The sequence below is a fragment of the Pseudochaenichthys georgianus genome, chromosome 10, assembly GCF_902827115.2.
Source record: "Pseudochaenichthys georgianus chromosome 10, fPseGeo1.2, whole genome shotgun sequence".
NCBI lineage: Eukaryota > Metazoa > Chordata > Actinopteri > Perciformes > Channichthyidae > Pseudochaenichthys > Pseudochaenichthys georgianus.
This window is the reverse complement of record NC_047512.1, coordinates 32,945,960-32,972,542: the sequence shown is the minus strand read 5'-3', so window position 1 is coordinate 32,972,542 and position 26,583 is coordinate 32,945,960. Positions and strand designations below refer to the sequence as shown.

The following is a 26,583-nucleotide window of genomic DNA, read 5'->3' as shown; positions in this document are numbered from 1 at the left end:
TAATAAGACTGGAGAAGAAGACCTCAAAAAGATTAGTTGACTTATCAAATAGTCAATTGACAGAAATCTATTTTCAAGTAGAATTGTCAGGATTGTTTTATGTCATATTGAAGTCAAAGTCTTTGGGACAAAACACTTTTGGACTTTTGAAAAACTTTTGGGTGAACATTTCTCTAGACTAAACAATTAATATAGACAATATAGAAACACAAATGAAACGGCACTCAAACACAAATTGGCTTTGCGATAAGGATGAACCTTTCTCCCTCAATAATGGAAATAATACTTTAAGGATATTTTAAAGCATTTAAGCTTTCAGAAGTAAGTGAAAGAAAACCAAAATATATGTTTTGCCAGTGGAAATCACGGCATCTTCCATCTGTGTTTTGGCACCTTTTAAACATTTTCATATCTGTGCTAGAGTGTGTCAATAAACCCTTCTGATATCGTATTTGACATTCAAGCAGAGGTACATCACGAGCCTCGACCCATACTGTGAGCCAGGAGTTAGTATGTTGATGTGTCACTGATTCCTTCGGGCAGATTCACAATGTTTTTTTTGGCATCTGGAGAAATGGAATGCCTTTTTTTAAAACTGTGAACTTTTGAATCGAGCTGATTGTTATCTTTGCAGAAGACACAGCTCCACCAATATGCCTCCCGCTGTGTTTATTACTGCATAACAGCAACATGTTCTAGCAGTTTGGCTACAAAGGGCCGAAGCGCTGGTTTCACCGGACAGACTATCTCTATTATTGGCGAGGGACCTCACACTGAGAGTGAACCGGCAGAAAGAGGAGAAGGCTTTTGAAGCGGGACCATCCATCTCTCCCTGAAACAAGCATCTGCACTGGCAGGAGCGAAAAACAATCACACGGAAGGAAGTGGTAAATAATTGAGCTCAGGAACAAAGCTTTGGAGATGCGGCTTCACATTTCAGCTCTAGTTGCTGAGAGGCTTCTCTCTCTGGCGCAAAGGATGTTTACGAGTTTTAATTTCTAAGTAGGAGACACAAACCTTTCAACGTGACGGAGAATAACTTTTCTACCGTAAATCAAGACGCAAATTGATGCAGCGTTATTGTCGTTGGTATATTGAAATGTGATCGCAAATAAAAACCTTTACTTTATTGCTGTTCCCCTTTGCACCTTTAAAGTATCCTCATCGTAGCTGTGGTTAGAGTCCCACAGTAATCCTACAGCTACAAAGTGTGGAAGCAAACATTCAATATATTATATAAAAACTGCTAAGAGGAATAAAATACCCAGATGTGATCTTTGAAACAGGGGAATATAAGGACAAATGCATCGCCAATAAAACAGATACAACTCTGTTTAAAGAAGTCATTTATAAGATTACTTTCCCAGCTCCCTTGGCAGTTTCCTGTAAAACTTGGACCCTTTTAGGCCGGTCACCTCTGATTTTCTCCTGGAGTCTCGAGGGTCCCACGAGATCTCGGGCTGTGCTCCAACTCGAAGGCGGTTTGAATAACAGCGTTTTCTGCCAGTATCTGCATACTCGCGTCTGCTTCAATGCATAAAGACGAGGCCTTTGTACTCCGCCCTCGGCGATGCACCAAGCTCTATCCTGACTTCCAAAACTGGCTTTGTTTCCTTGTCAGTCAAATGGGGGCCAGTGTTGTTTTATTTCACATTCCATGATGAAATCAGTCGAAACTGTACTTCCTATATATCATCAATCTACCTGGTTCAGCTTTCCATTTGTGGCAGCAAAATTGGTTTTAGGATGTGGGACGTAGTTTGCTTTTCCAATGTTAGATTGACATAGTGACCAAGCAGATTAAATGGGATTTGTTTTATTTTTGAAGATCATAAAAAAACATATTTTTAATGAACACTGCACTCCATTTCAAGCCTTAATTAGCTGGATTAATATGATGAAACTGCAAGGTTGTGCAACACCATTAAAAGATAATTATTGTTCATAGTACAATGACAGAAACATATCCCTCCCCAGGCTCTCACCACTGGCACTATCCCAGGCTTCATTGATGTGGTAATGAACCTGAATTCTCCGGCACTGCTGGAAGACAACCTCATCTGGCAAGCCAAAGCAGCAGGGAAGAGGATGGTCTTCTACGGGGATGACACCTGGGTGCGCCTCTTCCCCAAACACTTCATGGAGCACGATGGCACCACCTCCTTCTTCGTATCCGACTACACGGAGGTATGTGTCAGCCCATCAGTCTTGGTAAATGTTGTGGTTCTATGCTTGTGTGATCAAAGGACCGTGAAAGCAAGTGATGGCAAATAGGAACCAGGAATTTTGAAAATGGTGAGAAATCGTTAAACCAAACAAAATGCAAGAGACTACATTTATGCTCAAGTTCTCATAGAAAAGTGTATTTTTTAACAATATCATAAACATAGACTGCATATAACAAGTGGATGTAGTTCCCACGATGTCCTCCATTGGTTTGTACTACTGATCTGATTCTGAAGCCTTGATTTAGTCAATTTTGCCATCACCATCTTGGTTTTTTGGATCCAGAACTGTTTGGAGAATAGTGTGGAGCGCAACAGAAGCGATACTGTGAGCATTACAAAAGCTTAAAGTTACCCACTAAAACCAGTAGTAGTTAAGTTATTAAGATGCGTTCTGAATTCATGTTAACTGTGGCATTAATTTAAATGCTAAAAACAGGCTTGTTTGTTTAAGTTACATACTTATCTGAACTAATTTGCAGCCAACTCCTTAAAGTGTTTTAGGACAAGAAGCAAAGCTAAGCAAAACAGGAATGGTGAGTGCATACCAAATAAAGTACATTTACAAATTCAGAAAATACTGTAACTTCTAAATTGGTCTGTTATAACAACTAACCACAATAAAAGCCATACTCTTTGTCCAATATTTGAATGTTCAGCGACCTAAATTAGCGGAGCTAAGATCTAGCTAGCAGCTATGCCACCTGTGACTGCAACTTCCTGTCACTCAAAGCGACCTCAAAGCCCTTAATTATGCACTGGTGTGTTATCTAAAAATGTAAACAACTTCAAATTGAGCAAGCAGCAATTGGCCATTAGAGGAACTGCAGTTTCAACTTCAATTTACGACACCAAAGATTTGCTGCTTGGTTGTAACCCAGTACGAAGAAGACTGTAAATAATGTATTAATCAGAGGTGGAAAAAGTACTCGGAACTTGTACTTGAGTAAAAGAAGAAGTACCAAAGTGTAGGAATACTGTTAAAAGTAAAAGTCCTGCATTCAAAATGTGACTGAAGTAAAAGTACTATTTGTTGTATTAGCAACACAAATATACTTAAAGTACCAAAAGTGAAAGTACTCATTATGCAGATTGGTCCATTTCAGAATATATGATATGTTTTATAATGATTGATCAAAGTGTTCTCAAAGCTGGTAAAGGTGCAGCTAGTTCGACTGACTTTGTAGACTGCAGGGTAGCTTGTGAATTTACTCCAGGTGGAACTAAAGTCTGATTTAACACTTGATTATATTTCACATCATTCATCCACATCTGTAAAGTAACTACAGTTATTAAATACATTTAGTGGAGTTAAAGTACAGTATTTACCTCTGAAATGTAGTGGAGTACAACGTAGCATAAAATGGAGATATTCAAGTCAAATTGTACAGTACTTGAGTAAATGTACTTAGTTACTTTATATCACTGGTATTAATTAATAATTAAGCAGTGGTTTATGAATTATGAGGAACATGCTTTGTGTATCTAGAAAGGACTCAGTCACAGCATTACCTACAAAAGTTATCTCCATGAAAGAGATGAAGCCAAATGAGCAACCAGGGAGGCTCAGAGATGAGTTCACATAAAAAGCTGCTCATCAATTCACAAACGTGTTGTAATATTTGCCTGATGATAATCAGATAATTATCAGACTCTATCGCAGCTTGAGTAAAGCTCCCCTCAGCTTAACTTTTGTTTGCTCTCGGGGGCGATTTTGAATAATTCCAACATTAATTGGTTTTCAGTTGAAATCCTCTCGATCAGTAAATGTCTATCTTTCATCACGTCTCCATGTAGGTTGACAACAATGTGACCCGTCACTTGGATAGTACCCTGAAGAGAGACGATTGGGACATTCTGATCCTGCACTATCTGGGCCTGGACCACATCGGCCACATCAGCGGACCCCACAGCTCGCTCATCCAGCCCAAACTGATGGAGATGGACGACATCCTGAAGAAGATTCACAGTGCCCTCATTTCAAAGGTAATTTCTTGTTGTCCTAAACCAGGGGTAACCAACACGTGAGTCGCCCGCGGGGCATGTTCTAAAAATAGCTCTCCAAGCAAATCCAAAATGTAAAAAATACACAAAACAAAAAAGGAAATGTAATTAAAATAATCTACCCTATGCATAAACGAAACCTCAATCAGCTAATTTATTTTATCTCATTTATACCTTATTTACTATAAATAATAATACTCATAATAATAACAGACATTTTTTAACAATGACCACAATATAATTATTTTAATAAACCAAATATGAACAATTGAGGAAAATGAGGAAGAACTGATGATTCAAATGTTGTAGTAATGTAGTTTTTGCATAAATTACTATTGCAACAAATGTGTTCATTTTCTTGATGATTAGTCGATTTTTTTGGACGAATGCTCTTGGGCCAGTGGTTACAATGGTGGGGCCAGTGGTAATAAAAGTCCACCGGCCCGGAGGGTGCACCGACAGAGCGGTCAGCTCGGACACTCTCTTGGCCGAAGCCAAGGCAAGCAGCAAAGCTGTTTTCAATGACAGTGCCTTCAGGGAGGAGAGCTCCAGAGGCTCAAATGGTTCTGTGACCAGAGCCTCGAGCACCAACGGCAGATCCCATTGCGGGGTGGAGGCATGCACCGCTTATTTTTGCAGGGGGTCAGGAGACAGCGCCCAGTTGACTGAAGGCTGACCTGCCGCCAAATCCCTCATGGCAGGACGAGATGGCTGCTGCATACACCTTAATTGTGGAATGAGCAAGGCCCCTGTCCACCAGTATCTGTAAGTAGGACAGAATAGAGCCCAGCGTACAGGATAGGGGCTCAAGACTCCTTTCTTCACACCACTGCTGGAATCCCAACCACTTCGGCCTGTAACAGGCTGTGGTGGATCTTGCTCTTGCTGCCTGGATAGTCTGAATAACTTCGTCAGACAGTCCCCTCTGTCTCAGCATGTCCCTCTTAGGAGCCTGGCCCAGAGTGGGTAACGCCGGTTGGCGAACAGGTCCGCCTCCGCTTTCCCGAACTGGGCCCAGATCTGCTTCACCACCTCCGGGTGAAGCATCCACTCGTCTGGCAGGGGCCCGCCTGTCGACAGGGCCCCCCCCCCCCGGGATGTGGAGGGCCTTCAGAGACATCACATTCTCTGAAGCCCACAATCACAGGTACTCCGCCTTGCTCAACAAGGCGGCGGAGCGTCTCCGTCCTGCCTGTTGATATACGCCACTGTGGTGCGGTTGTCGCTCCTCACCAGCACATGTTTGCCTTGTAGTAAGGGTTCGAAGTGCTGTAGGACCAACACTACTGCCCGCAGCTCTAGAAGGTTGATGTGCTGAGTCTCTGTCAGAGGCCAGCCACCACCTATAGCTCTCTCTAGGCAGGTCCCCCCCCATCCTGTCACGGATGCATCTGTGAACACCGTGATGTAGGAGGTAACCCGCCCCATTGGAGTTCCCCTCCGCATATGCTTTGGGGACCCCTAGTATCAGAGGTTGCCCTCCACTGAGATGTCACTCCAGATGTCGTTTGTGCCTCTTGGGATCTAAACGAAGGCCGGCAAACCACCTCTGCAGGCGACGCATATGCAGTAACCCCAGCGGTACCACGAGGTGAGCAGCCGCCATGGGACCCAGAGTCTGCATGATGGTCAAAGCCGTCACCGTTGCCCCCTGTCGCAGTCTGCAAGGATGCCTGTCTGCTCTCTGACAGGGTGGCACGTAGTCTGCCTGCATCGAGCAAAATCCCCAGATACTCCACCTGCTGGTGAGGTATGGGACTGCTCTTCTTCCAATTAATCGCAAATCCCAACTTGGTTAGGTGTAGGATCAATTGGGCTGTGTGAAACATTGCCCATTCCCTGGACCTGGCCATGACTATGAGGTCGTCCAGATAAAAGAAACGGGCGGTGGACCCTCATGGACGCCGGACCCGGATGCGCCCGACAACGAAAAGTCCTCGTCATCTTCCTCCTCGACAAACGGAGCCGCCCGGCCCGCCGGAATGGTGAACGTGAACGGCACCTCCCCGGCCACATCCTGGTCCTCCATCTCCACCACATCGAGCTCCACCTGGTCCTCCGCCTCATCCGGTGAGACGTAGTGTGCATGGAAATGCTCCAATCGGTGCTGGCGTCTGAGCCGTGGGAGCATCCGGCAGCCATTGCAGGACGGAAAATGGTTCACACCGTCCACGGCCTGGTCAGGCCCCAAACATTCAAAGCAGAAGCGGTGGGGATCGGTGCCCGCTATTAAGCCAGGGCACGAAGGACAGGGCCGGGGCAATAGGAGTGGCGAATCCATAACGGTTTGTCCTGCTCGCTGAAGAGAAAAGGATGACAGTCAGGAGGCGTTATATACTGTGGGCCTGCGCGCGCATTCAGGTAGGCTCGCCCCGATTGGCCGGCTACGTTTATGCAACTTCAGTGTGTGAATGCTCGCGTATCATTGATGAGAGTAGTACCCATAGAGTCCAGTAGAGGGCGGAGCCTGTGTGACATAGAACAAACACTTTTGCGGAGTTGTCATGAATGGAACAAATAAAAAAAAAACTCTGAAATACATCCAAATAATATTAGAATACACAATGTAAATACATCTATTGACAGTTGCTAAAAAGAGTAGATTATCATAAGCTAGGTTTAAAGGTTTTTATAGTTTTTACCTTTCTATTGTTTACTCACTATATTCGAATGTACTGGCTTGGTTTCTAATTTTCAATTCTGAAAATGAATCAGACTGATTTGCTCTGTGGCTTTAGTGCTGCTTCATATTTTTTTTGTATCATTCTATATATATATATATATATCTTTCTTTCAACTTTAAAATCCACTCAACTAAACTATACAGTTTTTGTAGTAAATTATTATTTCCAAAAAGATTTTAGGAGTTTTCATAATAGTAATACATGTCAATTAGGGGTGTAACGGTATCCGTATTTGTCCCGTACCGTCACGGTTCGGCACATGCAGTCACACGACGAATTTATAATCCAGGGGGCGTTATTGCGCCTATAAACTGTTTGCCAGCCGCCCTTAAACAACAAAAGAAGAACAAGAAGAAACACAACAAAACCAACAAAATACAAGAAGAAAAAAAGTTAGTATGGCGATTTCAGATGACACACAGGAGCTAGAACCCACCTGCTTCTTTTAAATCAGCTGTGTGGGAACATTTCGGCATCCCTGTGGACGGTGTGTCGGCGTTGTCACCCAGATTTGCCAATCACTGGAGCCCGGCAAAAGACAACAGCAGTTCAACAGCTTATCCCTGTTGTTTTTAAGAAGCCACTAGACATGAAAGCCGTGAGACCAAAATAAATAACGGAAGCTATTGGCATATATATTTCAACGGCTATGCGCTCTTGAAACAATTTCTTATTATTTATGATGTAATATTTTCAAGACATTCTTTTTAGATTTACAGTTTATTGAACCTTTTTGTTTGACATCAGCCATTATAGATAATCTGGGCTGTGGTTTGTTTTTAACAGTGTAATACAGTTAATTATTCAAAATGTTAGAGTTCCTTATTTTTAAACTGAAACTTTTGTTTGTTGCTTTTTCTTGTTGTACCGAACCCGTACCGAACCGTGACCCCATAACCGAGGTACGTACCGAACCGTGAATTCTGTGAACCGTTACACCCCTAATGTCAATATATAGCAAATAAATAAAATATGCAAATCTCGAGTAATGATCAATATATTAATGTGATACTATCAAGTTTTTTTCAGCATGATCGGATTGTCGTTTAATTACACAGATAATTTGTCTCCGGCAGTTATTATACTATCTGTCGCAGCAACCACAGAGATTTAATAAACTGTTAAGCATCGCTGTTATCTTTAATTTCGTCTCTGATCAGTTTGCAAGTCCTGGGGCTTTGTTTCCTCCGCCGCGGCCCAACAGCTGCGCATGCATATTGTCTTTGTATCCTGTGTGTGTGTTGTTAATGGGCATCGTTTCGTTTGTCATTTAGCTCGTATTTAGATTGTCAAGTCATGTCAGCACGGGCGTACAATCTCCCTTCAACCCTTTAGCATCTCTTGAATGGAAAAAAAGCCCAATTGCAGATACGACTGTAGGCTTTTTCCTCTTTCCAAAAGACAGTGAATGGGAAATGTCGATGTAACATTTCACCACGTCCCCCTAAAGTATTTTCTTCCGTCTTGTTAAGTCCTGTCTCTGAATGCTCAAGGCGACATCTGTGTGTTTTGGGCAGTGGCAGCCCCATATGTGCTCCAAGTTCACTCTTTGAATGTATCTCGTCACATTAAAAAGCTGTGGCTGTTCTTTTCTACTGCAGCAGAGCCACCTAAAAATAGACACATCCCATTGGGGATACCTTTAGAAGCTTCTACACATCTCTATTTTCTCTACAACCACATGCCTTCTTACATGTTGGCTGACTTTTTGCTGCTTCATCCTCCAGTGGTGGAACGAATCATAGTTCTTGCTGCAGTGATGGAGAAAGCGAGGTAGTAATCCACTCAACGTTTCTGTTGTAATGTAATACGGGTGGGCTATTTCAGGGAGTTCATTTAGGGGCAGGGACATGGTCTACCTGCAGAGTGGACGCACGCAAAACACTCCATTAAAACATGATTGGAAAGCAGGACCTGCCGCTCATAAAGACCTCCATCACACCTTTGTGTTAATGGAGATCACATGGCCTCAATTTTCTCTTCTGGATATTTCCGATGTATAAGGTTTGGCTGCTGCTTTAAGTGTTTGAAGTGCAAAACGTCCCAAACCTGACCGGCAGAGTTCCATGTAATCTGAGAAAGTAGAGAAATTAAATGTTAAAATGTGTAGAGTGTGTTATCTCTATTGTTGTTCTTCTTTCTTGTAATAATCTATGCTCACGAAAGTCCTGAATATTCTCCTGTTATTGAGTCATATGTTATATTATAACTCGGCAACGTTTTTCTAAAAGCAATTGTACATGTACCACATTGGTTCCTGTTTTTTTCTGACGTACCCTGACTGCTTTACTCTATCAGAGGAGATAATGTAAATATCCTTTCATTCGCACGCATGGTTCATACCCTATGTTATATTTTACAGCGTTAATTATATTAATCAATAAACGTTAGTAGTTTAGAAAATAAAGGTTTTGTGCAGTTAAAATAAATAAATATTTATACAAATATCAGTTGAAGTTCAAATTTGCAATACAAGTATTTGTAGCCACAGGCACACAGCGTCTTAGACACAGGCGGGGCGTCCTCAACAGCACAGAGACCCTCTGAAGACTCACGCTCATGTTGAAGACATGGTGAAGCTCTCGGTGCAATCCTTGTCAGCCCAAACAGTCCGGAAGTCATTGATGGAAAAGATGGAATCGTGTAGATGGAAACACTGTTATGGAAAAGTTCCCCTAACAGTCCAAGCCCCCAGGAAGTCCACCGGACTCTGATGAAAATATTCGTTGTGTCCAAACGGCGGTACTACAATTTCCGTATCAGTCCGTGATGTCACTGGGCCCAGAAATACTTTTTCCCATTGACTAACATTGGGAAAGAGACGTCTGTAAATCAGCGGGTCATTTAAAAAAATAAACTACCACGTATGAACTATTTTATAGCCCTTATTATAATCATTAGGTCCTTAAAGTTGTGAAATGCACTAAAAGCCGAATCTAGATTTATTTTCTCTGTCCATTCATTCTACTGAGCCGAGAGTGGGCGCTCGGGGGGCGGGGCTTAAGGGGCGCAAGCTCTGTGAGCGCACATATGGGTTTTTCTGCTCTGACAGCTAGGCATGATGGGTAATCTGTGACATTTCGCTCTCTCAAAAGTTGGGCCATTTTGTCCTCTTGCGCCAATGAGCTCTCATAGGAAGGAACAAGACCCCGCCTCCGACACTGTATCCAGTTCTTATTATACATCCATGTAACAGTCGGGAAGCCATCGATGGAAGCATTGTCGTCAGATATGTATCCTGATGCAGCCTTGTTTCTATAAAGCTCGGTAAACTTCACTTCAGATATTCTAGCCAACTCCTGGCTAACGGCGATAGCTTGTCCATTAGACAGTGATCTTACAAGATGTTGCACATGATGAGAGGGGGGAAACACGGCTAATGAATGTAAAAGTAAAATAAGAGTCTACAAAACTGCTGCATCTAAATTCCAACAAAGGTCCATTATTTAAGATATATATTTTGGACTATTTATTAATTATTTTTAAGCTAGCAAATGCCACTTCTTGATGCTAATAGTTGCTATTTTAACCAATTGAGGTTGAAGGGCAGCTTTTTGGTTTTTCTAAAACTTCTGAAGATCAAATTAACACCAATTAAAACTCCTATTTGGCTGTTCCTAACAATAATATGTGGACTTTATTTGTCTTTAAACTAATTACATTTAGTATTTTTAAGTTCAGTTAATTTGGCAAGCTTTCCACACATCCTGCATGGCCGCTTTCCAAGAACCCCCCCTACGGTAAAGTACCTGTTGGTTGTAATCACTGATTTACCAGACGGAGAGGCAAGATTTCAGAGTAAAAATGGAAACCATTAGGCTTGTTCTTTTTTTGGCTTGCTTATGAAGAACATGAGTTATTGAATTCAGCATGCATGGTACCTTGTGTATTGGTTTTCAAAAAAGTTTTTCTTATCAAGTGGGGAAAAAGTCTCCCTAAAAGCTCCTGGTGCTTTTCATCCTTCGAGGACAGAGGTAAACTCTGACATTTCCTGCATTTGTTTACTGGTGCAGCACCTTTCACCAAAGTGCCAGGCTATCTGCAATTGTTTCAATTGTAATCTGAGCAATTGACTGCTCACATGTTGCAATAAGGGTAAACTGAAAGGATCTTTTGTAGGAGTTGTTGTTTATAACAACAACTCCTATAGCAACAACTCCCTATCCAACACATGGGACCCAAAAAAGGCCGGTACTAAACACCAGTGAGCCCCCACACATCAGTGTGGGGGCTCACTGGTGTTTAGTACCAGCCTTTTTTGGGTCCGATGTGTCCAATGATGTTTATAACAAGCATCCAACAGGTAAGATGTAGGACAGAGGGCAGTCTTTGCTGAGTGAGTAACAGATATAAGGGCTCAGCTGAGAGCACGCTGGCTCAGTTTGGCTTTGGATCAACAGCATTCGATTTACTTTAGCTATAGCTACATTTACACTTATGCTGACGATGGTCTTTTCTGCGTGTCTGTGCGCATAAAGTCATCCTCAATGCGAGTAACATTTCGTCTGACTTGAATTGATCTACGCCTTTCAAAAATCATTGCTTATGCTGTCTTTCAGGTTGTGTTTTCATCAAGGGTTGATAGAATTGCTCACAATAAATGATTTGTATCTTTACATGCTACATCTCTATAACTGATGAGTCTTTTGAGAGTTTTGTAATGTGTGGTAAGATTTGGCTTTTGTTTTGTTAACATCTGCAGTCGTGTTTTCCGATCAGCCCCCTCTGCCGTGACTCACAATGCCTCCTTGTCGAGTCAATAGAAGGTTGTCGTGACGTCTAGTTGAAAGGGAATCACTGAGGGGAGGAACCCGGTGAGATCAAAGTCTCTCAGCCTCAGAAAGAATCATCCTGTGTTTGTTTGCTGCCGTGCAGTGAAAGTCAGGAAGCGTCTGTCAGGACTTCCTTTTCTTGAGTAATAATTCAATACCTTCCTTGTCTGCTGCTGTTAAATGTCTCCAACATTATGAGAACATCAAAACTCCCCCAGCAGCAGTAATTTTACTCCACCATTTCATATGAATGTTGTTTTGAATATTCCAAAGTTTCTTTATCAGCTTTAATGACATGTGACCTAATGATTCCAAATTCATGCAGAATTACAATATTGTTAAGAAAATCAATCAATCAATTTTTTTTTCAAAGGTTTCCCCCCAGTTGTTCCCTTTCCCAGACTCCAGCAACATTGTATCTCAACACTGGAGGGGTGGGCTTACCTCTTTTGTTTGGATTTTCGTGATTTTTATATTTTATACGAATAGTGTTATTGAAATTCAGCTGTTGTTAATTAAAACGTTTCCTCTTTTTTGAGCTTTCATGTCATGAGAACCCAGTGACTCCAAATCAATGCAGCATTGTACATTGTATTACTACATTGGACAAGTAGAAAATACCTATATTGCTTATAAATCATTCTTCTTGAAAAGTCTCAAAAAGTGGCTTTCATTCCATGTGACCCAGTGACATCCACACTGGATATTCTTTTTTTTTTTCATTTGGTGCCATCCTTGAATGATTCACTCCTCTGAGCTTTGAGGTTTTTCACTCACAGATCACAGACAGTAGGAGTGCATTAACGTTGGTGTGTGTGTCCCCCAGGAGGCCGAGGGGTCCTTGCCCTACCTGCTGGTGCTGTGCGGGGACCACGGCATGTCGGAGACCGGCAGCCACGGAGGATCCTCCGAGCCGGAGATCAATACGCCCCTGGTGCTCTTAAGTCCGGCTTTCAAAAGAAAAGGTAAACTGTCTAATTTTGCTTAAATAAGCTGTGGGCAGATTCTGTGTGGCGGGGGGGGGGGGGGGGCGGTGATACCATTACAGCTTCAGCCTGTCAACATGCAGAGTCATGAAGTGTGTGGACAAGACGTGATTTTATATATCTAACAAAAGCGATAATTGGGAATGTTTGAAGTGGGGTTGTATGAGGTTCTTATCCATAGTTAGTGTATTCCCTACAGTAGATGGATACCCCCCCCTTGTTTGGAGTAACAGATATTAGTACCAGCAAGAAGCTAAGCAATGTACTGCTGTGGGTGGAGGCAGCAGAAAAACAAAAGCAACAAAATAGTATCAGTTAAAGTCAGTGCCATATCCTGATCCTCTAATAAACCCTAATTTTAAAGCGTCTTTGAGCACAAGGAAAAGCGCTATATAATTATCATGTAGTATTATTATTATTATTATTGCTTTATGCTTTAATGTTCAAAAAGCTCTTTATTTTTCTCATACTACCTGTACTGCAGCACTTCTTTTCACCCTCTGTCTGAAACCAGAGCCCAGTCTGCTCTGATTGGTTGCATTCACGTAAAAGGTGTTGGAGAGCTAGCAAATAGAAGTGCGAGTGTTACATAGTGATGTCACTCTGTCAAGGAAGTAAACAAAGGACTACAATCAAGGCGTTTAAGGCACATGGGGTGTCTGTGGGAGAGAAACTCCCTCTGGAGGGAACTTTGGGATTTTAGCCTTTGCAGACCATTAACATGCACAAACACCTATAACCAGGGCTGCACATAACTGGTGCGCAGGTGCGCATGCGCACCCCCCGCCAAAAAAGAGCACCGGATCATTTAAAAAAAGGCGCATTTGCGCACCAACATTGAGAGAGAGAAGAGAGAGAAAAGAGAGAGATAGAAAAGAGAGATATTTGCGAGTTGCATAAGAACTGGTAAGATAGCCTGGCCCGCCCAGGTATATTAACGGCCGCCAAAGTATAATACGCGAGCTATTTAGATTTAATTGTTTTAATCCGTCCACGAGCATGACGGCATCTGCGATCCCTCGCTCTACCCCTCGCTATCGCGTGAAGGGTCTGCTTTATGTGCTCCGCACAGTAACCCTGTTGCGTGCTCACTAGCGCACCTCCTCCCCCCCCCCCCGTTCATAAAGTCAAGGACCCCTCAAAAGGTCCGGTTTATTTAATTTTAAGGATGCGCACCAAGCAAAGGAGCACCTGGAGATGTCAATTATGCAAGCATGCCAATCGCCACCGCAGAAGGTAGTTCACGGACCCTGCATTAGTACTTTAAGGCGTTATTTCTGTCCACTTGTCCATCCTTCTGCAGATAGAGTTTTATTAATGACTGGAAAATGTAAATCAGTGAAAATAAACTTGTAACCAGGAAACATTTTCTTTCATGCTTACACATAACTTTCCATTAATTTCAGCGAGGAAGTGTCACCTCGATGAAGCGCAAATAGAAACTCCTGATCAGAACTCCATTTTGGAGTGATGAATGTGTTGGAGTGTGAAAGTGTGATGGTGATAATTGCTTCTCTCTCAGCCAAGTCTATTTTTGAGATTTTTTTATGCCCTGATTTTTGTATGTATTTATAGTCCATCATGTTAATCCTTTACAGTTCTCATTCATAACACTCCGTTCGATGTCTCACTATGGGATGCGCCTCAACGCGTATGCAAACGGAAGCATCAATCTCATTACGCCAATCCTGATTGGCTGGTGATCTTGACGTCAACGTCAAGGAATCCACCCACCCTTTAAGTAGCTTGCGCTACGACGCAGCGTCATTCAAACACCTCTTCTCGCTTCAGAGCACATCTCGAATTATCAGTAACCGGGCTAGCTTAACGGTCCACAGACTGAACCCAAAGCTAACATTCGGTCGACGGGCGCTTGCCGGTTACTTTTTTTGCTTTGCAAGAAGACTGAGCAATATTAACACACCAGTTAATATTGTAATCTGCCTCACCGTTCTTTCTGTCGAAATAACGGTAAGGTTTGATTTTTTCTTCAAGCTAGTAACATACCTGTTGCTAGTTTGTTCTTCCCTCCACACCGACACCACGGTAAAGAGGACGTTCTCTTTTCTCTCTCACACCAGAGGAGACAGAGATAAAAAAAAAAGGTATTAACACACCAGTTAATATTCTTTAAAGAGTAAAATCTACACCGTCGCCTTTTTCCTTTCGGACTAACGGCAAGGTTTCAGTAACGTACCTGTTACTAGCGCGTCCACTCCACGCCGACACCCCGGCGATCGAAGTAGGAGTCAGGGACTCGGAGGCTCGGCTATGCTGCTGCGGGTTTAAGATTTCAGGCACAGACTCACACCAGGTCTGCTCGTCCTGCCTCGGGCTGGAACACGCCCGGGAGGCTATCGATAACCCCGGCTCGTGCGGGCATTGTACCCGCTTCACCATGAAGAGCCTCCGCCGACGGTTAGCACGCCAAGCTAGCTTGTCGGGACAGGACCTTCCTCATGTCCGCTGATTCGCCGTCCGGCAATCAAGACATGGTGGCGTCCGCCGCAGAGATTGAGCCCCGCGCTGTGTCAGCGACAGCCGCTGAACCGGAGCCCCACGCCGTTTCAGGCTGAGACCCGGTGGCGACAAGAGCCGCGAGAGCGGAGCCCCGCGCTGTGTCAAGCTGGGGCTCCCAATTGGACCTCACCATGGTTCCACCCGCGGAGGATGTCCTGGAGTTGGACTACATGGAGGACGAAGAGGATACCTCTGAGTTCCTCCTGTCTGACTCGGATGGGGATGACATCTTCGTTTCATCGGCTCAGGCTGCAAAGCCGGGAGCGATGTCCCCTCCCCCGGGCGAGAGCACACCAGCTTCGCCCGTCCTAAGCATGGACTTGCAGGCCGTGTGTCAACGCGCTGCGTCCAGGCTGGACATCCCATGGCCTGAAGTGGCCAAGGAGACCTCCAGATCTCGCTACGAGGGGAAGAACTTGCCCCAAGCAGCGAGGACGAAGAGGCAGCTCCTTCCAGTCTTTCCGGAGATGCTGGACGAAGTGTCGGTCTCGTGGAGAGACCGTCCCTTCAGCAACAAGGCCCCAATCCAGGGTGCCTCCTCCCTGGACTGTGACGGTATGGAGAGGGTCAGCCTGCTCCGCATGCCGCCCATGGAACCGCTGGTGGCAGCCCACCTCCAACCGAGGCTGGCTTCGACACCAAGCAGGAACCCCATGCTACCGGCAAAGGCAGACCGGTTCCAGTCAGCGATGACCGAACGGGCCTATAAAGCCGCAGCTTTGTCCGCCAGGGCACTCAACGTCTCCTCGCTGCTGACCGCCTACCAGGCGGAGCTTTGCGAAGACATGTCGAGCAGACCTGAGCCTGCCGTGTGGGACGAGATCGCAGCGTTCACGGACATTTGCCTCCGTGTGCAGCGCTGTGCAGTCCAAGCCACGGGCAAAGCGCTGGGAATGATGGTGGTACAGGAGAGAGCCAGGTGGCTCAACCTGACGAACCTTCCAGACCGGGAAAAAGAGGATGTTCTGGACATGCCTATTGTTCCCGAGGGCATATTTGGCTCCGCTTTAGCTTCAATGCAGCTGAGGTGCGAGTCAAAAAGGAAGGGAGACGAGGCTCTCCAGCTCTGTCTCCCCCGAAGGGTCCAGCCGCCACCTCCAATGGTCGCGCGGCAGGCCTTCACCCATGCTGTCTCACGTCCTGCCCGGTTCAAAATACCGAAGCAGCAGAGACCGCAGCCCGTCCCGGGTCCCCAGCCCGGGCACGAGGCAAGAGGGAGCTGGCCAAGAAAATCTCCGGTCCCGGCAGCTGCCGCACAGGCGCAGCCGATCCAGGTTTTCAACCACCAGGCGAGGAAGAAGAAGCGGGCGGCCTGACAGCCTCCTCTCCTCTCCTCGATGAAGGAGCTGGAAGTTCCCTGTTCCCCAGCTCCAGAGCACGTTCCAGTGTTGGATGCTCATGTGTTTTCGGGGTGCCACCATGCCCCTATCTTCCCGCCGCCTCGAGTTATGCCAGAACATCATCCTCAAGTTCGCGCCATCAGGGAAATGGACTTAACATCAAAGACAGCAAGTTCCGCTGCCTGTTTAAGTCACACAAACACATGTCATCATTGTTGTTTTCAAAATAAATAATTTTCCACTGTCGTTTCCAGGCTTGAAGCCAAGGGCGCAGTTAATAAAAATGAAAAGAAAAACAATAAACAGTCTGTCGTCTGACCCTCTTTTGAGAGCGGCTACGGCCTCTCTCAAAAGGCGGACAATAGACAGGATTGTGAAGGCACCACCGCCACGCGCATGCGCATTGTCGGCCGGGGTTGTCAACCTGGGGTAGTCAACCTGGGGTACCACCGTGTTCAGACACTAGAGGGCCCCATAACACAACAAATAAAGACACAGAGGGCAGACAACAGAGCTGTGACATCTCTGCTCGCTTTGAGAAGCGAAAAGTGGAGGATGCTCACAGATTCTGCTTGGGTTTTCAAGACAGTAACACGGGGCTACAGGCTCCAATTCGCTGTCACCCCCCCCCTCACTTCTCGGGCATTCTGTATTCACAGGCCCGGGGAGAGTCGGCCCATATTCTAGAGCAAGAGATTTTCTCGCTACTAGAAAAGAAGGCTATATCGATAATACCCGCCGAACAGAGTCAGAGCGGCTTTTATTCCAAGTATTTCCTCGTTCCCAAACGGGGAGGGAACGGAATTCAGCCTATACTAGATTTGAGAGCTCTGAACAAATATCTCAAAAGATACAAATTCAGAATGCTCACTCACACATCTCTGTTGCGTCTTGTGCCCCACAAACGAATGGTTCACATCAGTTGACCTGAAAGATGCGTATTTCCACATCCCAGTATTTTACCCACAGTATTTACACACAGTATTTACACACAGGAAATATCTGAGGTTCGCCTTTCAGGGTGTCTTTTACAAGTACAGAGTACTTCCCTTCGGTCTGTCTCTCAGCCCGCGAGTGTTTGTACGGTGTACGGAAGCCGCGATAGCCCCGTTAAGACAACAGGGTATTCGCCTGGCAACTTATCTGACGATTGGCTCCTTATCGCACAGTTGGAACAAGAGGCTATTACGCAGACGAATGTCCTCGTAAAACACCTGCTCGACCTGGGTTTTGTAATAAACACAGAAAAGAGCATGTTGTCCCCAGCCCAGACTGTACTCTTACATGGGGGAGTTTCAGCGCTGGGTAGCTGCCCTCAGATTGGACCCCGCGCGTCATGGCGCGCGGAGAGTGATGGTCACTATGAAATGCGTAATGGCACTGCGCCACTGGCTACACATGACTTTTCTAGTACGGGGCATGCCTATGGGTGCTGTCCTATCGCGGAAGGTGGTCACCACAGATGCATGTCTGACGGGCTGGGGGGATATATACAAAGGTCGACCTGTGAGGGGTCTCTGGAGCAAAGACCTCCAACGGTCACACATAAATTATCTGGAGCTTTTAGCGGTGTTCCTCACCCTGAAACGCTTTCTGCCTTTTCTCAGAGGACATCATGTCCTCGTGAGGACAGACAACACGACCACAATATCGTATATAAACCGCCAAGGGAGTTTGCGTTCTCTCCAGTTACACATGCTGGCACGCAAACTGATGTGATGGAGCTGCGGACGTCTCCTCTCTCTGAGAGCGACGCACGTACCAGGAGTGATGAACCTCGGGGCAGATCTGCTGTCCAGAGGTACACCACTATGCAGACTGGACTCTACATCCAATGATTGTGAGTCAGCTGTGGGTGCGTTACGGCCGAGCCGCGGTAGATCTGTTCGCATCAAAAGAAAATGCTCAATGTCAGCTGTTCTTTTCAATGCACGATTTAAACGCACCGGTAGGCCTGTTCTTTTCAATGCACGATTTAAACGCACCGGTAGGCGTGGACACGCTCGCGCACGTTTGGCCTCCGGTCCTTCTGTACGCGTTCCCACCCCTGGCTCTGATACCCCCAACTCTGGCCAGAGTGAGAGAACAACGCCGCACACTTATCCTAATAGCTCCGCACTGGCCCGCAATGTACTGGCTGGCGGAGATATATCAGCTGCTGTGCGGGCAGCCATGGCAGCTCCCACTACGCAGGGCCATACTGTCTCAGGCGGGGGGGGGGCGATCTTTCACCCACACCCAGAGCGCTTGGCACTATGGGCCTGGCCCGTGAGTGGTACAATCTGAATACAGTGGGTCTCCCTCAGAAGGTGATAAACACTATTCAGAGTGCAAGAGCTTCCTCCACCAGGTCTCTCTATGACTGTAAGTGGAGGGTGTTTGAGGAGTGGTGCCTTCAAAAAGGACACATCTCTTTTCAATATCCTGTCGGGGTGATTTTATCATTTCTACAGGACTTAATTGATAAACACAGAGCTTTCTCTACGATTAAAGTGTACCTGGCTGCTATTACTGCATGCCATGTGGGCTTTGAGGGAAAGACGGCTAGCCAACATCCTTTGGTCTGCCGTTTTATGAAAGGGGCTCGCAGGCTCCTCCCTGTTTCCAGGTCGCTGGTGCCCTTATGGGACTTGGCAGTGGTTTTAGATGGGCTCACTCGACCTCCATTTGATCCCCTGGAAGAAGCTAACATGAAACACCTGTCACTGAAGACAGTGCTGTTACTGGCTCTGGCATCTGCCAAGCGAGTCAGTGACATTCATGCCCTCTCTGTACTTCCTTCCCTCTCTGTACTTCCTTCATGCACTCAGTTTGCCCCGGGGCAAACGAGAGTGTTGCTGAAGCCCAACCCTGCCTTTATACCTAAGGTGGTTGGCTCATGTACCCCCATTGACATTGTGGCATTTCCTCTGCCGCTGTGTTCCTCTGAGGAACAGCGGCTGAATTTGCTGTGTCCAGTTCGTGCTTTACGCATCTATATGGACAGATCAAAAGAGTTTCGTTGTAATGACCAACTCTTTGTATCCTGGGCTAACCCTCAGAAGGGCAAGCCCGTTACCAGGCAACGGCTCTCCCACTGGATTGTGGAAGCGATTGCTCTGGCTTATACGAGTCAGGGTTTGCATGCACCAACGGGCCTGCGTGCTCATTCTACTCATGGACTGGCTACATCCTGCGCTTTGTTCAAGGGTGTTTCTATCCAAGACATTTGTGCAGCAGCGAGCTGGTTCTCGTTGCGCACTTTTGTCCGCTTTTACAGGCTAGATGTCTCTGCTCCAACTGTGTCCTGCACAGTGCTGGGTCCCGTGTTGAGACAGAGTTCTACCTGTTAAGTTCTGGTTGTTTTTGGTGATTTTCGAGATAAGCATGTCTAGCAATACGGGAGTTTCAATATCCCATAGTGAGACATCGAACGGAGTGTTATGAATGAGAACTATAGGTTACTTACGTAACCCCAGTGTCAGAGTAACATGAAGTGAGATGTCTCACCAGACGGCCCTTCTTGCTAAGGCGAAGCGAGAAGAGGTGCTTATTTTGAATGACGCTGCATCGTAGCGCAAGCTACTTAAAGGGTGGGTGGATTCCCTGACGTTGACGTCAAGATCACCAGCCAATCAGGATTGGCGTAATGAGATTGATGCTTCTGTTTGCATACGCGTTGAGGCGCATCCCATAGTGAGACATCTCACTTCATGTTACTCTGAGGACTGGGGTTACGTAAGTAACCTATAGTTTTCTTGAGTTGTTGCTACAAAATTGGTGGTTTTGCTCTCACCCTGTGCTGCCGACAGCTTGAATGACTTGCCCTCCATTCAGACTTTAAATTGTTAAAGTGTATCAATCACAGAAGGGCAGGAAGTACATGCCAAATTCTGTGTTCTCGTCAATGAAATGCATTCAAAGCCTGTTGAACTTCCTGAATTCTTGAAGTGGTGGATTTTCTTTGTTTCAATGTTTCTTTAAGAACTAAAGCTCACATTGTCTCAGTAGGCCTACCTGCAATAATATGTGCAATAACAATAAAGTTGAATCTAATCTTGAGCAGGAACAAATGTATTTAGGCTACTTAGTACATATCTGACATAAACGATTAAACACATTCTTTAAACCGAGTCAAGCCGAGTCCGGAGGTGGCGGCACATTAAAGTGTGCACCTGATTGTTTAACTTGAAGGTGCCTGATGACATTTAATCTTTCGTTTTTTAATTCTTTAATTTCGTTTATTTTTAATGAAATAAATGTGGTTTAATCCACATAGTTTATGCCTACTGTGTTAATTGTTTACTGTAGTATTGTTTAACTTGAAGGTGCCTGATGCAGAGTCCTGCACGGGTCTGATTTTCAAGACCCGCTCCCGCCCCGCGACGTGCAATACCGAACCCGCCCCGCTACCCCCACATATTGCCAATTAGTTCCGCAACCCGACCCGACCCGTCGGCACAAGATCCGCAACCCGACCCGAACCCGCATAGCCTAGCCTATATATGAGTAGTGAAAACGTGCAATTATTAACACATGCAGTTGCATATTTGTCTCAAAAAGCGTGGGATGTTGGTTATTTTCTCCATCTAGGATGACACCAAAAGCCTCCCAGACGTTGGATTTCGCTCTTGAGGAAGTGTTATTGAAAATGCTGTATTCTCCGCTAGAGAGCTTCACCTCAGCCATTTCGAATGTGGCGCACACAGCAGCAGATTGATGCGCTGCAGAGGTTATGATTATGCACGGTCCCACGGGGGAGAAGTCTGAGGATTTAAACATTAAACTAAATTATTATTATTTTAATATATTTATTATGCAATACCCGCGACCCGACCCACATCATCTTTGTTTTACCCAGAACCGAACCCGGAAAAAAGCGTTTGAAAAAATACCACCTTTTTTGCGGGTCACCCGATGCAGGACTCTGCCCTGATGTGAACATTTCCAGAAGAACTCTAGCTTGAATGGCCTTTGTATGTGTATACAGTAGGCCTACAGTACAGCCCAACCATGTACACCTTCCTTTTTTCCCGTCCAAAGTTTGAATTGGATAAAGGTAATAATAATAATAATAATAAATTGGATTTATATAGCGCTTTTATAGTACCCAAAGACGCTTTACAATATGGGGGGGGGTAGATAGACTGGGGCAGGTAGACAACAGACTAAGAAAAAACAACAAAAACGACAAAACAAAACACAGTGGCAGTCAGGAGGAGGTCGAAAATGAGTGGGGGGGTGTTTTTACGGATAGAGAGAGGTGAAAAGATGGGTTTTGAGGCGGGACTGGAACAGAGTGAGGGACTCGGACTCACGGAGGTCTTGGGGGAGGGAGTTCCAGAGTTTTGGGGCGGCCACAGAGAAGGCTCTGTCTCCAAAGCTCCGGAGATTGGCAGTGGGGGTGGAAAGCAGGCCGGCCGAGGTGGATCTGAGGGTCCGGGGAGGATGGTAGGGGATGAGAAGGTCAGTGAGGTACGGGGGGGCCAGATGGTGGAGGGCTTTATAGGTAAGGACCAGGAGTTTGTAGTTGATGCGGTGAGTAACGGGAAGCCAGTGTAGTTCTTTGCGGGAGGAGATGAAGGCGTGAATGAGTCGCTCAGCTGCGGGGCGGGTGAGATAGGGACGGATTTTGGCAATGTTGCGGAGATGGAAAAATGAGATTTAATAATGGTTATCGATGGTGCTTTTATAGCCTATTGTATAATAACTGTGTGATTTATATTGCTTTTCAAATGCATATGGCCACCCATTTACACGGCTCTTCCCGTCAAGAATATGAATAACTTAGTTAGATAATCACACACGTCTCCCCGTCCCGAAAATGATAAATAAAATAAAAAGAGGAAACGATTTTCAAGTTCAGTTTTCAACATTTTATTTTAAATAACTGACATAACAGACACCATAGCTATTTCGGGATCTGTTTTTCGGGGGCTCCCTCTCATTTACTCGGCTCCTGATCTTATGCCACTGGTCAATGTTCAGATTTGGGAACCAATTGGAAACATAGGACTCAATCTCAATTCCCCCCCCCCCCCCCCCCAGTCTGTAGGTTTTTCTTTGCATATTTGCATATTTCTATGCCGTAATTCATACTGGTCCTCTCACGCACATACATTCTCCTTACAGTATACATATAGGCTATATGAGTCCGTGTATCTACGGACCATTTGTTTTTCTTTATTAAAAAAGTAAACGGAAGAGCGTCTGAGAGGCGTTTTTGCCCTTTTGCTTTTTACCTTACTAAATGGTCTAATGGTCAGTGGAGCGAGGGGGGGGTGCCCGCGAAACTCGCGGAAGTGATTTCAAAACAAAAAGCACTCGTTTGCTTGGAACAAAGAAAACGGCCAAGACACACACAGTGTGCGAAAAAGTACACGTCCCACCGTCCGGGACGTGTTATTTACAATATCGGACAAGTAGATCTTTCAATTGACTTGTCCGGCGGACAAGTGACGTTTTTCGCCCCGATTTATTGACAAATTATTGATACATTGAGTTTACAAAAGGCAGAACTCATTCGCAAATTGTCCGTGTCCGCCATTGTTCGTTTAGAAGTGTTAGTTTTGGTTCTGCTTGTCGATTCCTAAGGAAATGCATCTCGCCGCTTTCTGTACAGTTAGACGGGGCGGGAAGTGTAGCACAGTGGCCGGGCTGGGAAGCAAAACTCTGTTCCGAGTAGGAACAAATAACAATTGTCCGGTCCCGGGATTAATAAGAGTTGTGAGGACAGGAGGAGAGGCCGAGCCCCGCGGACTGCAGCTCTCTCTCTCTATGCTCCGTATCAGCTGATCGCTGCACGGTGCAGCTCAGCGTCTCTCTCTCTTTCTACACACAGCGGATCCGCTGCCCGTATAACAGCCTCATCTTTGTCAAACTTATGTTCTCTCTCTAACACGTAATGAAGGTTATTAAGCGTTTGAGCTCCTGTGTTAATATTGACCGCCATTTCCTTTATGAAGTGAAGCAGCCTCCCTGTCTGTGTCCTCGCGCTGTCCTCACATCCCCGGACCCCCAGACTCGGAGGAGCAGGGATGTCAGTATTGTTTATGAAGCAGGGTATATAAAGTACATTATTGAAATGCTATTTATACTATTTATTAACTTTTACAAACAGTGAGTAGCTGGGCAGCTGCCAGCATGTGTATTACAGGACATGTGTAAGCGTGCAAGTGTCTTTGAGTTGTAGAAAAGCGCTAGGCCTATAGGCTATAAATATAATAATGATAATAATAACTTTATTTGTATAGCACCTTTCATACAGGGGATTGCAGTTCAAAGTGCTTTACATCAGTAAAAAATAAGACATAAAATCAGTGTAAAACAAGCAGCAAGAGCAAAGCATAAAGTGGGATAAAATAATTAAAAATAAAAACATGGGGAATAAAACAGAGAAATAGTGCAATGTCAATCACAGAGAATAGTGCAGTATAATAGTGTAAAATCAGTCAAGTGCTTTGGTAAAGAGAGGTTTTAAGCTGCCTTTTAAAAATGCCTAATGTATTGGCTTTCCTAATATTGTTGGGTAACGTGTTCCACAGTTTTGGGACGTAGTTTACAAAGGCTGCATCACCGATCTTCTTAGGACTCTTTCTGGTGACCTCTAGTAGACCTGCATCTGATGATCGCAGTGTTCTGGCGGGTGTGTAGTTCATTAGAGAGTCAGCCATGTAGCTGGGTCCTTGTCCATTTAGAGCTTTGTATGTGAGGAGAAGCCCCTTCAAATCAATTCTAAGAGTTACAGGAAGCCAGTGTAGAGTAGCTAAGACAGGACTAACGTGTTCCCTCCTTTTGGTATTCGTTAGTAGTCTAGCTGCAGAGTTTTGAATGAGCTGGAGTCTTTGTACATTCTCAAACTGCACCACTTAGGACTAACTAAACAATGCAGAGATTATTTTTATATAATTGTATTCAATAACCGTAAGAAATTCAACAGTATGAAGTGATTCGTAAATAGGAATACAGATTTGACTTAATGTTTTCATAAATATATTTTTCTCCCAGTTTGTCATGGGACTGATTTACCCTCTCCAAGAACCGGAATCGAGAACCGAAAATAACCAGAATCGAAAAGCAGAACCGCAATCGTTAAAATCCAAACGATACCCAACCCTATGTGTGATGCAGTAAAATCTTACCGCTCACTTACGTTAGCGGTGTCGTAAAAACCGTGGGAAAATGTAAAAAATACGATGACGAAGAAGAAGATTCCAGTGGCCCCAATTGTTGTCAATTCTGGACAAGTGAAAAATGTATTCGGACAAGTAGATTGCCAAACTCACTTGTCCATGGACAAGTACTCTCTAAAAACTTTTTCTCACACTGCACACATTGAGTCCAGAAAATGAATGTTATTAAGGGCTGTAAATATAATAAGCCTGTGTCTAAAATTGACAACAGGCTTATTATATTTACAGCCCTTAAGATACACTTTTGTGTTTAACAGCTGACCACCAGGGTGGGAATTTCACGACGGCCACGACGGCCATGGCCGTCGTTGCCCCGCACTTTGGCCGTGATGCCCTCTTAAAAAAAATGCAATTCACGGCCAAAGTGGCCTTTGTGCCCCTGTCAAAGGTAACAAAAAAAATCCTGTGGTATTGGTATTTTGACTAGCAATTTAGTTAAATTGTGTGGTTTATCAACGCTACAACATAGCGTTTCGTGAGTCGGTTGTCGTTGTTGGGGGGAAAAGCAAACAGCTGTTTGCTGCTCGCGATGTGCTCCGCAGAAAACAGCTGTTTGCTGCGGAGCACATCGCGAGCAGGCTCCCGTGAGCGGGAGGGCGCTCCTTCTTCACTACAGACTATCGCGCCACCTAACCATTCGCCAAAATGTTTTTAATACGAGCGGTAACCGGCCAAGCGCCGTGCAAAAAACAATCTTCAAATAAAAGAAAGTCACCGGAGGAGTTAAAGGAGTGACAGGGAGTTGGCTGCAGTGCCGCGTCCTAAAACCCTTTTATAATCTATCGATTAGATTTATGATTCGAAAATTATAAAAGTAGGGTAGACATGTGAAGATTATCCGGCTGAACAAAACGGGCATTTATCAAACAGGTTTGTTTTCCACAGACCTTATTTCCAGCTATTTTCCAAAACCCTGTGGAGAAATTCCATTGCTTTTTGTGGAGGGAACCAGCAGCTACTTCCTGGTTTCAGGACGCGTCACTGCACCTCTCAATATGATGCCAGTATAAACAAGGTCTTCTGTCGGCTCTGTACATCATTGCCGACCTATGCTGACAAGTAAGTGAAGAGTAGACAATATAAAGGTATTGGCGAAATGTCCCAGCAGTTTAGGATAATGAAGGTTCTAATCAAATCAATTACATATAGCCATTACATGTCGAACTCCTAATGACAGGAAGGCATTATACAAATAATAATACTCATAATAATAGCAGACATTTTTTAACAATGACCACAATATCATTATTTTAATAAACCAAATATGAACAATTGAGGAAAATGAGGAAGAACTGATGATTAAAATGTTGTAGTACAAGTAGTAATGTAGTTAGTGCATAAATTATTGCAACAAATGTGTTAATTTTCTTCATTATTAGTCGATTCTTTTTTGGTGGACGAATGCTCCGGGCCAGTGGTTACAATGGTGGGGCCAGTGACAATACAATGTTACCCTTACTGTCTACCCCTGACTGACTTATGTGGTTTATGGCTGAACTTAACGTATACGTTTAAGAAACACTATTGCTATTCAGCCGTTTGTAAAACGACTGGTGTTGACGTTAGTGCTACACTTTTCAGTCATGTTGATTGACCAGCGTAATTTAACCAAACAGCCTTTGTGCCCTGTCATGTGGCCTTTGTGCCCTGTCATGTGGCCTTTGTGCCCTTAAAAAAAATGTGAACGGGAAGGCCAAATGGCCTTGCCCCTAAAATGACGAAATTCCAAGCCTGCTGACCACCATGACATACTTTGTTTTAGTAGATTTCGCATGAGAGCAAAATGTATAAATATGTATGGATGTAGGATTTTTGACTTTGTTTAGAGCAGTGATCTTCTACTATATGAACATTTTGCACCCAAAATCACAAAAAAAACGT

At 44.8% G+C, this 26,583-nt stretch overlaps 1 protein-coding gene across 1 annotated transcript in view; it reads left to right on the top strand.

The window, feature by feature from the left end:
- The window catches only part of pigg (phosphatidylinositol glycan anchor biosynthesis class G (EMM blood group)), a 123,287-nt gene that overhangs the window by 7,729 nt on the left and 88,975 nt on the right, over nucleotides 1-26,583 (top strand). The window contains exons 3-5 of the mRNA XM_034092573.2: nucleotides 1,978-2,187; nucleotides 4,023-4,211; nucleotides 12,512-12,650. Of these exons, the coding sequence (XP_033948464.1) occupies nucleotides 1,978-2,187; nucleotides 4,023-4,211; nucleotides 12,512-12,650 (538 nt within the window). The remainder of the gene's footprint in view (nucleotides 1-1,977; nucleotides 2,188-4,022; nucleotides 4,212-12,511; nucleotides 12,651-26,583) is intronic.